The sequence below is a fragment of the Photinus pyralis genome, unplaced genomic scaffold, assembly GCF_008802855.1.
Source record: "Photinus pyralis isolate 1611_PpyrPB1 unplaced genomic scaffold, Ppyr1.3 Ppyr1.4_LG1, whole genome shotgun sequence".
In the NCBI taxonomy this organism is placed as follows: domain Eukaryota; kingdom Metazoa; phylum Arthropoda; class Insecta; order Coleoptera; family Lampyridae; genus Photinus; species Photinus pyralis.
The window spans coordinates 36,762,699-36,776,568 of record NW_022170249.1 but is presented as its reverse complement, the minus strand read 5'-3'; the positions used below and the strand labels follow the sequence as shown (position 1 = coordinate 36,776,568).

The 13,870-nt window shown below is 35.2% G+C and overlaps 1 protein-coding gene and 1 long non-coding RNA gene across 2 annotated transcripts; one reads left to right on the top strand and one right to left on the bottom strand.

Moving 5' to 3' along the window:
- Positions 1-236: 236 nt before the first annotated feature.
- LOC116160429 lies at positions 237-2,431 on the top strand. The gene is made up of 2 exons (XM_031473625.1): positions 237-313; positions 375-2,431. The coding sequence occupies exon 2, from the start codon at positions 407-409 to the stop codon at positions 2,429-2,431; it is 2,025 nt and encodes a 674-aa protein (XP_031329485.1). The 5' UTR covers positions 237-313; positions 375-406.
- A 168-nt stretch (positions 2,432-2,599) lies between these two features.
- LOC116160556 lies at positions 2,600-3,221 on the bottom strand. Its single transcript, XR_004143247.1, has 2 exons — positions 2,826-3,221; positions 2,600-2,642 (listed from the first exon to the last, which is right to left on the bottom strand). It is a non-coding gene; the product is annotated as an uncharacterized LOC116160556 (long non-coding RNA).
- Between the last annotated feature and the right edge of the window lie 10,649 nt (positions 3,222-13,870).

Below are 13,870 nucleotides of genomic sequence, written 5' to 3'. Positions count from 1 at the left end.
GGGTTGCCACCCCTCCAGGTTTCACCTGGAGTAACCAGGATTCGGCAGTAAGTCTCCAGGTTCCAGGTTACACTTAAGTTTCTCCAGGTTGAACGTCATAGAGCGTTACAAAAGAAAATTTCCAGGAGAATAAACGTTTGTTTTTGAAAACGCCGCGCAATGTCATGTCACAGGCGCATCGCCTATTCGCCAAAGCAAAGCGCCTCCCATCCGGTTTGCTCTACAGACTACAAGTTTGCTCAGTGCACAGTTTGGTGTCCAATGTGCAGGTGCAGTCAGTTACACGGAAAATACGCAGTTTGGTCAAAATTACGTAAGTCTGCGTGTTCTATATACTTTGGAAGCAATTAAGCAGTTTGTAGTTCATATACTAGGTTTGGTTGTAACGTAAAAACGATTTTTCGTCATGGGCGACAGCGACAGCACACTGAGCGATTCCAATGAAGCAATATCCGAACGTATAAGTGAAACATCAACAAGAGTGTCTGCGGTGGCGATACCTCCTACTAAAAAACAAAAATATTCCTCTTCGTTTCAAGATTCCTGGGCACAAAATCAAGACTACAAAGATTGGCTGGTGAAAGTCGATAGTCTTACTGCAAAATGTAATGCCTGCGTTGTAAAATTTACCGTAAAATATGAGGGCGAAAAAGCCGTAAAAACTCACTTGAAAAGTAAGGGACATTTCGCTGCCATTAATAACCGTACAACAAATAATTTAATTACTGCATTTTTACCTAGAAAAAATAACGCCGAAGAAAGCTCTGTGTCCATCATCGAAATTGCCCAGGTTTATCATGGTGTCAATCATCACCACAGCTATCTAAGCACGGATTGTGCAATAAAATTAAATTCGAAGCTTTATCGAGATTCTGCTTTGGCGAAGAAAGTACACTGCGGTAGAACAAAAGCTGAAGCCATTGTCGAGAATTGCCTGGCTCCTAAAAGTATTGAGGATGTCTTGGAAGATATGCAGGTCAATACAGACACATCATCACCATTTTCTGTTCTAAGTGACGCATCTAATAAAGGAAACCAAAAACTTTTTCCGGTTGCCGTGAGGTACTTCAGCGTTAAAAATGGAATCCAGAATAAATTATTGGATTTTGTCGAAAATAATGACGAATCTTCCGCATCAGTAACAAACAGCATAGTGAAAAGCCTGCAAAAATGTTCCCTGAAAATTTCGGACATTAGTTCTTACAGCGCGGACAATGCGTCAGTAAATTATGGTGTTCACAATTCAGTGTTTACAAAGTTACTCGATCTAAATGCTGAATTATTAAAAGCTAACTGCAACTGCCACGTTATTCATAATGCAGGCAGAAATGCGTCAAAAGCGCTTTCGTATGATGTTGAAAATTTGACTTTAAAAATTTATGCAGAATTCTCCAATAGTGCCAAGAAATGCGAAGCTTTGAAAGACTGCTTTGAATATCTAGAAATTCACTATCAAAAAATGTTGAGACATGTAACTACAAGGTGGCTCTCCCTATATTCGGCTCTTGATCGACTTCTGCGATGTTGGCCAGCCGTCAAGAAATATTTTCTTGATCTTGGTGAAGACAACTGTGATAAAAATGTCTGGAAATTCATTAAAAGCCAAGAGCATGAATTGGAAGACGATTTAAGATCCGAAATTCCACTTTCAGAGTGTTACATTTATTTCGTGCATCACTATATGAATATTTTGAATACGCATATAGTTAAACTGGAGAGTAATAGACTAAGCAGCACCGAACTGCATGAAATTATGTCCGATCTGAAGGAACAAATAATCCAAAGACAAAATGATCAATTCTTTGGGAGTAAAGTGTCAGCTGCTTTGAAATATCTCCCAGCGAACCAGAAACAGATTTTTTTGAAGGAGGCGAATTTGGTTTACAAGAAACTCCTTGATTATTTGGATAAGTATTATGATTTCCAAAATAGTCCCTTCCAGTATTTTGATTGTCTGAATCTGAAAAAGAATAAAGGAAATATCAGCTATAATAAAATACTGGAAGCTAAAAAAGCGGCAAAAATCAATAACATCGATGAAGACGCATTATATAATGAAATTGTGATTCTCAAAAGTGGACTACAACACCTTGAAATATGTGGAAGTGAAATCGATGAACTCTGGTGTAAAATTTTTCAAACATCCAATCTGCCCAATCTGCTGAAAATAGTCGGTAAAATTTTATCCATCCCTGTGAGCAACGCATTTCCTGAAAGAATCTTCTCTTTGATGGGTAATCTCTGGACAGATGAAAGAAACAGAATGAGAGTGGAGTTAGTTAAGGCAGAGTTGTGTGTAAAATTGAATTTTAGTATGTCTTGTCAACAATTTGCCGAATTTTTGGAAAAAAAAGAGCAAAAGGCACTACTGGATGCGTGTCAAGGCAATAATAAATATAGATTTAAGTTAAATGTAAATAATGATAAATAAACAAACTTGAATCTTATCAGTCTTATACGCTCCTATCCCACACTGAAAATTTTGCTTTCACATTTTACTCCAGGTCGTGGGTAATTCAAAGGTGGCAACCCTAAGCAATTGTGTTTCTGGGGATACACTTGGTCGTCCAGGTTTTACCACGTTTTCACTAATTTTTGGTCCAATTAAAGACAAAATAAAGTCAAATGTTTTTCGTTGCATTCTACAAATATTACAATTAGTGACTTAATACTTTAATTGACCTTATTCTTATTGTATAGTAGGCTAACAACGACCCACTATACAAACACAGACAGCCGTGCTGTACCAGAGGCTTACTTGGGATTTGAAACCCCAGAACCCTTGTAACACACAGTTTGAACTAACTATATAACTCCATACCTACCTAAAATGTGATTGGAATTGATCATCTGAATATAAATGAACCACATTTTCCACATAATGTTCAATTCTCGTTAAACGAGTGGAATCACTCACATTCATCAAATGTGTTAATACTAGAAATTCATCATCATCAGAACTTGAATCGTCCAAAATACTCAAAATATTATTAACAATTAAAGGAACTATACTTTCAGAATCCATTGTGGCAATAAGGCAATATACACAATAGAGAATAATTGAGGTTAAGTAGGTATCAGTTGTCAAAAGCATATAATTGCAAAACAAGCGGTCGAAAATTATTACAGCATCTTCAGTATTTTGAGTAAAATTTAATAAATAACCGCTTTACTGCGATTGCATTACTTTAATTACTGATACTTTTTGAAGTAAATTTCCGACCGTACCTAATAAAGGAAGATGTTTTGGAACCATTATATACTGAAACGTCCATTGAAAATAAGAAACAAATCACTACAATCATTCTGGGAGCAAAGAATATCCAGATGGACGCTTCAACCAGTAACGATATTAACAATATCAGCAAAACATCGGAAAAATTTCACTTCTTCTCTGGAGTACATTTTTCAAAATGCAAAGATGTTGTTAATGTACAATAAATAATCTTGATAGTTGGTATTAACGTTTGATAACATTTTTGGTTATACATTGTTTTGACAAGGGCTTATCCCACTGAGTGTGGTAATGAAGTTCTTATCCCACTCAAAATAACCAGGATAAGTGATAGTTCTCCTACAGGTTTTGGAAGATGAAATACGTCTTTCTTCAAATGCAGTTGAATGGTACTTACATTCTGAAAAATCTATGTATCTATGTATAAGTGAAAAATAATTTACCTAATTTTTAAGGAATCTATTTTGTGTTTGTAATGACTAATAATACAAATAATTGAAACAAAACCTTACTTGTTGTATTTAATTCATGTGCCACTCCATCCCATAATTTATCTAACATGAATCTGTTGTGGTGATTATTGCCTTTCTTGTCCCAGAAAGAGCCCCTAACAAATACCTCACTATTAATTTGTCAAGTTCCCTATGCACAACGCGACGAAATTCACTGATTTCATATCGTCCCTCATTATCCCCACTTTCGTAATTCCCCAAAAACGCCTACACAGAGCGAAAAATGTTATAGCCATTGATTTAACAAAATTTAAAATACATTTTGAAAGATATAGTTTTCTAATGACCCCCCCCCCTCACAACACTCAATACTTAATTCGCACGAGATATGATTGAGTTCTTTCATTATTCATTAGGAAGCGTTTGTTTTTACGAATCTCTAAACTGTTTTGACAATCTCGGTCACTTTTACTACTCACTTGCTTAACCACTCAAATACCGTCATATATTGACTATTTTCACGCATATGTGCTGTAACGCTTGATAACGATTACCATTGAAGTGAACCATGTGCTCTTTAAAACAAACCCAATATACAGGCTGATTCAAATTCGAGGGCCACCACGGGGATCTCGAGATAGGTAGGTAGTTTAAATTTGGCAAAGTTGCGTATTTTGATGCTTAACAAAATGCAGTTTTGGAACTGAAAAAATTCCGACTACTTTCGGAAATATCCGTAAAACAAGTTGTAAATCAGCATATGCATGATTAAAGCGCATTTTTAGTAATGCAGGTCAGTATTTTATTAGCGAAGTTTAAAATTATCGATCTCACGAGTAATTTTGGCTGCGTTAAATAATTAATTTTATTTAATTTCAATTGACGGTACGTCTTCATTTTGTAAAACAAATCACAAAGTAAATAATAAGTTTTTATACTGGTAGCGCTATCTAACGGTAAAATTATAGCACCTCCGAAACCCATATCGAAATTATTTTCTTCAATTATCGATCTCACAAGTAATCTAACTCAAAATAGACTAGTGCCTGCACATCTACACTATAGCAGAAAGCTTTTAGTGAAAATTTGAAGTCTCTAGCTATTGTAGTTGTGGAGATCTAACGCGGACAGCCGGCCTGCCAGCAATAACGAATATAATAGCGTATTTTTTTTCAAAAATGCGCTAAAAACGAACTAATAATGAAACTGCCTACGTGCAGTATAAAATGAACATCCAATGAGGTGAAGAGTTAAACGCGCTTGATTAATGAATCCAATATAGGAGGTATCATTTACGCAACTACGTAACGTCATAAGTAACACGTAAGCTTAGGCGGTAATTTATATCTCAAACGACATATTAGATTACTAAACGGAATCTAATTGTACGAGATATTCCACAATAGTGATGAATTAATTAAGATAGAACGAGGTATTGATGATAGACGTGCACCATAGAGAAATTTCTATGTTAAGCGATTTACCTCTTCAATTTATAGCCTCTTCGTGTTCTACGCCCGGCATTTGGCATCCCTATAGAAAACCCGGTAGGATTACGAATATTAGAAATATTGATTCCCGTTTGAAAATGAGTGACAGTATAAGCACGAACCTGGAGAATGATATCCCTCAAACTACTAAATTATTACCATAATAAAGATGTTTTCTATAAATTCTCATTCTCGTTTTAATGGTTGTTTGAACATCTTGTGATGGATGAAACTCGACTTCTTGTAGTGCTCTTAAAGTAGATACACAAAGAGCAGATTTAACTTTTATTTTGTGGCGATATAGATAAATAATGTATTCCTACTCATGTCAAAGATGTAGTCTGAGTACTGAAGTTTCCAACTTGTAGAACTTGAAAGTTTTTTCACTCAAAGGCCAAATCTACATATATAAAACAAGCTATAAAAGAGATTAGATTAGTTTTAAGTTTTCAAGTAGGCTTTCAAAGGTGTATTACGGCTTGCAACTATATAAAAAAAGCGCTTTTGTAACGTGTTTCGTATCTTAATTTTAAGCCATAAAAGGTCCTTTATTTTATACGAACAGGTTTGTAGCTTTCCAGTAGGTGCACAATTTCTCTGCTGATGGTTGAAGTGAAACTTTTATTTTAATCACAATTCCCATACATTATATAATAGACTTGTAGGATTTTTTTGAATAAAGAGAATGTGTTTTCGATAGGACGAATGTGTTACGCCTACTTGCAGATTTTATTTTTGAATAGAATAGTTGAATAGGGTAGATGACAAATTTTTTAAAACCAGTTATAACTGTTCGTATACCTCTACTATAACTTTAAAATATGACATTTCAGCAAAATAAATTATATTATTGCATATTTATACAATTTAAATTGTAGATTTTTATTCTAGCGCCAAAACGCTGTTTTGTGTCATGGCGGTGTATGTGACGTCACAGTCCTGACAATTATAAACACATAACCCCAGCGTAAATAGTTTAAAAGATTTCGTGATGAATTATAACTACCGTAAGTGGTGCCCTACCATGGAGTACACTTTGTCGTGGTGTAGGGCTCAGTAGTCACATTTTTCTGTAGCACAGCTAAGTATCCCAGGCGGGCAAATCTGGTTCCAAGGATGCTGTATCATTCAAATGCTTCATGGAGTAGAGAAATCCAAAAGGGTTTTCGACGATTGCTCATTAAACGTAATATAGAAAACTATATTGACATGAGTAGTGCATTTTTCACGTACGTTAACTCCTGAGCCGTGCGGTAGACGACAATTTGGACAACTTCCGAATCCGATTGAGCCATTTGCCGATAGAGTTTCGAATAATCGGACTAGATCATGACTTGTTAAATGTGACAAAGGAGACTTTATCGACACTAGTATTCCTTTGGACTCTGAGGGGTTGTAAAAGTAGCTTGATAGTAGGGCAAAGAAAAGAATTGTTTTCTTCGTCGACAACTAAGGAAACTGCATACAGCTTTGCGTGAACCGTATGTTGCGGGCAAATTTTGACTTAACTGTGAATAAGTTGCCAGAGTCTTCTGTTCGACTGCACCCAATGTAAGAGTGCCCGCCATAAAAACTGTTTTTCCAAAAAAATTTGTTTTAAGAACTACTTTATAAATTTAGTACCTTTACCTATCTACAAAATGTTCGTAACAGAAAACTCTTAAAGTGGACATAGCTTACTGAATCATCTCCATATGATAGCTTCGATGACCTAAAAACAAAGCATCTTAAGTACACATTCCTCTTAAATAACTACATTTCTTGTAAAAAATCTAAGCTTAACTTAAAATCCTACAAGACTTATGGCAGTTTTCTGATGAACAAAAATCTTTGTTTGATGCAAGAAATATTCCCAACATCATTTCATCAATGTTTGGCAGATTGGCTGCTACCAGCTTTCGTATACCCACTTTCCATTCTTATCTGGTTTTAAAAACTAAACTTTAGGATAATATAATCACTATAAAATGCAACAAGCACTAAATTAAAAAACGTAGACAAACTCTACAAACGCACAGAGGATTAGGATAATGGCGTCACGCGCTCTGATTGGCGTTTGATATCACGTGACAAATGTCGTTATTTTTTAATTTTAGTTTTACTAAAATATAATAGTTTCTCGTGTACATTACCAAAGAAAGTTATTTTGCGATACCCTGACACCTTACTCTATCTTATGAAACAAAAATTTATTTATTCTTTTTCCACTGTCATGTACCCTATTCAAGTCTCTGGTTGAATTAGATTTAGGTGATGATCTTAATTTTTCATTCGAGTTTATGTTTTCAGGGATTTCTAGTCGACAGAAAGAAAACTCATAATCTGCTTTAGGGCATTTTTATATCAAAAGACAGTTCAATTATTAAACGTTATTTTGAACTGTAAACACACTTTCTTACATATTTATTTAATAAGGAATCAGTCTCCAAAAGCTCAGTCAAAAAGCGTTCTCTCAAATACTTTTAAAATCAGTTGTAATACTCGCACGGCATTTTATTCAAAGCCACTTCGTCAGATGGTCTTTTGAGTTCTCTAATTTCAAAGAAACCTCTCGATTTTTCGAATTTCATCTCATGAAATTTAAATGTAAGTTATACAAATGCGGCGCATATTTTTTCGTTCACATATTCTATTGTATGCCTTGTAACAAACGCTCATTCTGCAAAGTCGAAATCTATATTTTCGGTAAAAAGAAAAAATCTCCTTAAGATTTTATGTTGTACTGAAAGGAAATGAACATTCCGCCTAATAAAACGGAGCTCTTTGCCGGATTTGGTTCGTTGCCAAATGCATTTGATGCATTCATAAATTTATAGGAAATTATTCTCCTCGGTCCATTTTTATTATTCCATGTCACCATTTTTCTTCCGTCTGTGGGAAAAGAGCACAGCAGTTAATCACTTAGTTCTTTTGCTGTAAGTGCCCTATTTGTACCATAATAATACTCACTGCCCTCAATTTTATGTGCGGAGGTTTCGTTCTAGAACCGTCGACCTTACTACATTTTCCATTGTTTTTCTGCGGCAGATGTGTACGGTTTTCGTTCCCTTCGAAAAAATCAAATTTCGGAGGGCGAGGATTTCGACCTTTGCATATTGGTTCCGGATATTTTTTAAAGAGAATTTATAATGACAACGCACTGCGCCGTAGTGTTTTACCGTATCAAAATTTAAATGTGCACATCTTATTATGTGAAGTATATTTAAACATTAATTTGTAATGTAAGAGATAATAATTTTAGGAGGAAACGATTTAGTATCGACTTAGGACTGGCTAATAAAAGGCATAGATTTGTCATTTACACCTATATTATACATTATGTATAAAAAATCAAACAAACTGATGTGCACTAATTAAAATACAAAAGAAAGACATTTGATTTGATCTATATTAATCACTGTGTCCGATCCATTTTACACCAAAATTTATATTGTGATCTGGTTCTCTTCTACAAACTCTTAATCTATAGATCAGGGGTCGGCAACCTTATCCAGCGTAAGGGCTCATTCTAAAATAGTTTACTCATGAAGGGCGCATGAATGGTGAACGCAAATCAAATGTTACATAAGGACAAAACAAGATGTTTATTACAACAGGAATACATACAGTTAATATAAGTCTGTTGTTACAAAGATTAAGTACTACTTGCTAGTTAGTGTGATCCCTGACCTTGCATTTCTTCCGACAACTTGATGAAATTCGGCTCATAATTTGAAGTACCTGTCCTCATACAATGGTCCAAATTTACATTTGTCATTCTGTTTCTATATTTTGATTTCAAGTGCTTCATTGTTGAAAATATAGATTCGCATGTGTAAGTTGATGCACTATAGGCGTGTATTTTAAGAGATAATCCTCTTAAAATAGGATACTTATTTGAATCAACGATATTCCAAAAGTTTTCGTCTCGCATGTATGATTTCAGGTTCAAGTCGTTCTTCATGGTTACTATTTCCAGCTCTAATTCCTCATAATTTTCTATGCCAAAATAGTTTTTGATCTTTTGCGAAATATCACCTTCTGCAAATGGGTTAATTATGAACTCCAAGATTGGCTCAAGATTATGAAATTGTTGAAAACGAGAATTAAATTCGTCCAAAAGTGTATCTAAATGAGGCACAAAGGAAATTGTATTAATATCCTTTTCACATAAATTGAGGTCGTCGAAAACTTTCTTTAAATTTGGAAAGTGTGATGTTGAATTTTTCAATAAATGAGATTTCCATAGAGTCAGTTTGGCTTTGAATGTATTCACTGATCCAACCATCTTCGCAATATGACGATTTTTCCCCTGCATTTCCAGATTTAGTTCATTGAGTTTTATTGTTAAATCAGTGAGAAACCCCAAATCTGCAAGCCATGAGTTATTAGTCAACTGTGGATAATCTTCCCCTCTTGTTGCCAAGAACTGTTTAATTTCGTTTATTAAACTGAGAAAGCGTACAAGCACTTTGCCTCTGCTCAGCCATCGAACTTCTGTATGCAATAACAAGTCCGCATACTCGGCATCTTCATCTTGCAAAAGCTGACGAAACAAACGGTGTTGCATTGAAGCAGCCCTAATAGAGTTTATTATCTTTACGACAATTTTCATGACGTGTTCGAAACGAAGAGTTTTGGCACACAATGCCTCTTGGTGGATGATACAGTGATAATGAGCGAATCGAGGAAACATCTCATTTGCCATACACAGTGCAACGAAGCCATTTCTATTGCCTATCATTGCAGGCGCACCATCAGTAGCTATGGCAGCCAACTTTTTTAATGGCAATTGACTTTCTTCTGCAAAGTTTATAAATGCATCGTAAATATCTTTTCCTTGTGTGCGACCCTTCAGCGGCAACAACTTTAAAAATTCTTCTTTTGTGGTAAAATCATTAAATACCATTTTAATAATAACACATAGCTGTGCAATGTCGGTAATGTCGGTGGACTCGTCGAGTTGAAGAGAAAAAAACTTACACTTTTTAATATCACTTTCCAACTCCGATTTCATATCAATAGCGATAACTTCTATTCTTCTCGACACTGTCCTGGCTGACAATGGTATCGCTTCAATAGCTGAAATAATTTCACTTTTGTTTTTAAAAATGTCAAAAACAGAATCAGCAGCCGTTAAAAAGGCTTCCTTTATTATTTCTCCGTCTACAAAAGGTTTTTTCTTTTTAGCCAACAAATGAGAAACCTTTAAAGATGCAATAGTAGCACTTTTCGAAAGTTGAACTGGTCTGGTGAAAACACTTTGTTGTTTTGTCAGATTTGTCTTCAATTCTCCGACACGTTTCTTTCGGATTTCAGTATTTGGGGGAAAACTATTGTTACACGACGAATGCACAGTATTGAAGTGTCTTTCAATGTTACTTTTTTTAGGCACTGCTACACTGGCGTTGCATAATAAACAAATACTTTTTCCGTTAAACTCTATAAAGAAGAACTGTTCTTCCCACTCTTTATTAAAATAGTAAGTCCTTGGTCTTTTACTCATGTTAAAAGCACAAATTAACAAACCAGTACTACAAATAATTATGTAGGTAGCGCACTGATCACGAAACACGAATGGCAAGTTGTTACTGAATACGAAGATACGAGCGCTCGTGTGTTGTGGGCACATCAAAAAGTTCTCGCGGGCGCACGTGCGCCCGCGGTCACAGCGTTGCCGACCCCTGACCTAGAGCCTCCCTTTTTGTACACTTTTTCCATTCTACGTAAAGCAAAACAGGAAGCAAAGGATTTAAATACTAATGTTATACTTGGACCAGACCCATTAGTTTGCTTAGAATTGCTGAAACACGAAGAACTGTACGCAGGAACCATACACGATATAGGTATGGACAAATTCAAATCATTAGAACTGGACCAAGGAATTCTGAAGAACGTTTTGATTTTAATGAAAAAAAAATCTGTAGATTACAGTCCTATTGAAAGATTATGTGATTTATCGTTCGATGAGATGTAGATATCAAACCGCGTTGGAATTGACAAATTGAAGCAGCAGAAAGTGGGTCCACACAAGACATGCCAAACCGTTGTGTCGTGGTCTAATCGGTAACTGGAAGCAACCAGTCTTCTATAAATATGACGAACGTATGTCATCCAGAGACTTGTTATAACTAGACCGCGCATAGCTCAAGTTGTATGTTGTCAACATGGTAAGGCCACCCACTCGTAAAGGCAAGAACTTTCGCGCTCCAATCTTCACTATTTGTTTTTGCTGGGATTATATCGCTGAACTGGGCTAGTTTTTCAGTATTTTTTAAAATTTCTTTGCTGAATCGAAAGCGCACACTTTATATACACATAATGTTCTCAGAAAAGTTTATAAACGTTAATAATGGAATAAATGTAATCTAGTGTAAATTTTCGTATGAGGTATTTTTTTACCGGATAGTTACATCTAGGTATAGTTATGTAGAATGGAATGGAAAAAGCAGAAAAGCACAAGAATATTTTGAGAAACAATCTTTGCGATAGTGTAACAGATATATGAATTTGTTTAGTCGGCGTCTTTGTTGTACGTCGCGCAGAAATTTCCACGGATGTAATTTGTTTTTGGCACTTCAAGATCATATCATCATCATATATATCATAATCATGTCCTGCAGGCTGCAGTGAATGAACTTAATACTGAAGGTATTCTTTACAATACGTATTCATTACGAAAATAAGAAAATAAACGAAGTAGATGTGAGAATTAGACATTTATACAACAAATGAGTATTGTTTAAATCCAATAAACATTTTTATGTCGATACGCACATTTCATTTTACCATTGAATAAAATTTTTATGTAATGATTCTAGTTATTTCGACTGGTTATATGTATGATCTTGCTAAACTGGTTCGTTCTTTGCCTTTACGTATATGATGTGTTGCCTAAACATGTTGGCAACACTCTTTTATACGCGAGTGGCATTGTATGCGCGGTCTAGGTATAACAAGTCTCTGATGTCATCAGACATTTTGAAGGATATTATTTCACAGTTGTATATAGCAGGGTTTAATGTAGTGGCTATAGTGTGTCAGATTGGTTCAGGAAATATGAGTCTATGGTCTGAGCTCAATGTTGGTCACGGTAAAAATGGTTTTTTTAATCATCCTAAAGATCCCGAATCAAAGGTTTTTGTATTTAGTGATGCGCCTCATGTTTTGAAATTGGCCAGGAACCATTTGTTAGATCAGGGTCTTGGTATTCAACGAAAAACTGTTAATCAGTCTACGTTAGAATCAATACTCTCCATTTCAACAAGTGAATTAACCTTTGCTCATAAAATAACGGGCTATCATTTAGATGTAAAAGGTTCAGAACGGCAACGAGTTCGTCCAGCGGTCCAAATTTTTTCCAACACGTACGCAAGGTATTTTGGCAGATAGCATTGCTTGGGAGCAAGCATCAAAAATTATTTAATGACTGGTTCAACATTTTTAATTCAAGGACAAAGTATACTCAAAATTACCATAGTAAAAATGCATTTGGTACCGATTTGAGCAATCAGATTGACATTTTAAAACTAATGACAAATTTGATGACAGAAATTACTATTGGAAAGCACGTGTCATTGATTTCTTTCCAAAAAGGCATTTTACTCAATAACCGGTCCCTTGTTGAAATGTACCTAAATTCTAAGTTCAAAGTTGAGTATCTATTAACATTTCGTCTAAATCAAGTACCATAGAACACTTTTTCTCGTATATACAGGGCATGGGAGGCAGTAATGATCATCCAACATCTCCGGACTTCCAGTATAGATTAAGGTGGTTCATACTAGGAAAACATTCTGCATCTGTATTTACAGAAAAACAATACCATAGCAAGCTTAGAACCTTGCCTATTAAATACTGGGGAGTGTATGAACGATATGAGCGAAACTGATGATGATTACGTAACACAAAAATTATTATCAAATATTTCACAGTATACACTTCTGAGGAAATAGAAAAGGAAATACAAAAGACTTACTCTTTTGTGGAACCATTGCATGATGATTTAGATGTAGATGAATGTGATTATACCAACACCAGCACGAACATCCTTGATGATAATGAAAGTGTCAATGTTCAATCATCAAAATATATTGCCAGCTATATTGCTCATAAATTTAAAAATAAATATGATTTAGCCACTTCCACAGCGACATTAGCTTCGAGTGTTCCCTCTGAGTGGATTACGGTAATGTCAAATGGCAATCTGTTATATCCAAATGATGAATTGATTAGAGTTGCCCAGAATGAAAAACACATTTTAAAAAAATTAGCTAATCAAACAATATTGAAATCACAAACAAATATCGCAGAAGTAATTTTGTGTTTTAGCAGAACCCGTACATATATTCGCTTACGCGATATGAATAGGCGCTTAAGTTTTGAAAATTGTAAACGCAGGCTGACAAAAAAAATATCAAAATTTACGAATGTAAAACAATGAATCACTTTTCTGTTATGTAATTACATTACGTGCTTACATTATTATGTAAAAATATATTAATTTTTATTTAAACATAACTTTTTTATTGCGTGCGATGCAGCTTTACATTACACTTTTATCTTTCCTCTTTGGCTGGCTGGCAGCAAATGTGGGCGCGTAGAAGAACTCTTGTAGAAAGGCAACGGGTGTACGTGTATCTACAAGGCCGTGTAATTTGTAAACCTTGGGGGCAGGGCTACATGATGTGGGGTTGGCGACATCTGGGCGTCAT

Coding starts and splice junctions, on each gene's coding strand:
- LOC116160429 (XM_031473625.1), top strand. CDS start 407: ATGGGCGACAGCGACAGCACACTGAGCGATTCCAATGAAGCAATATCC.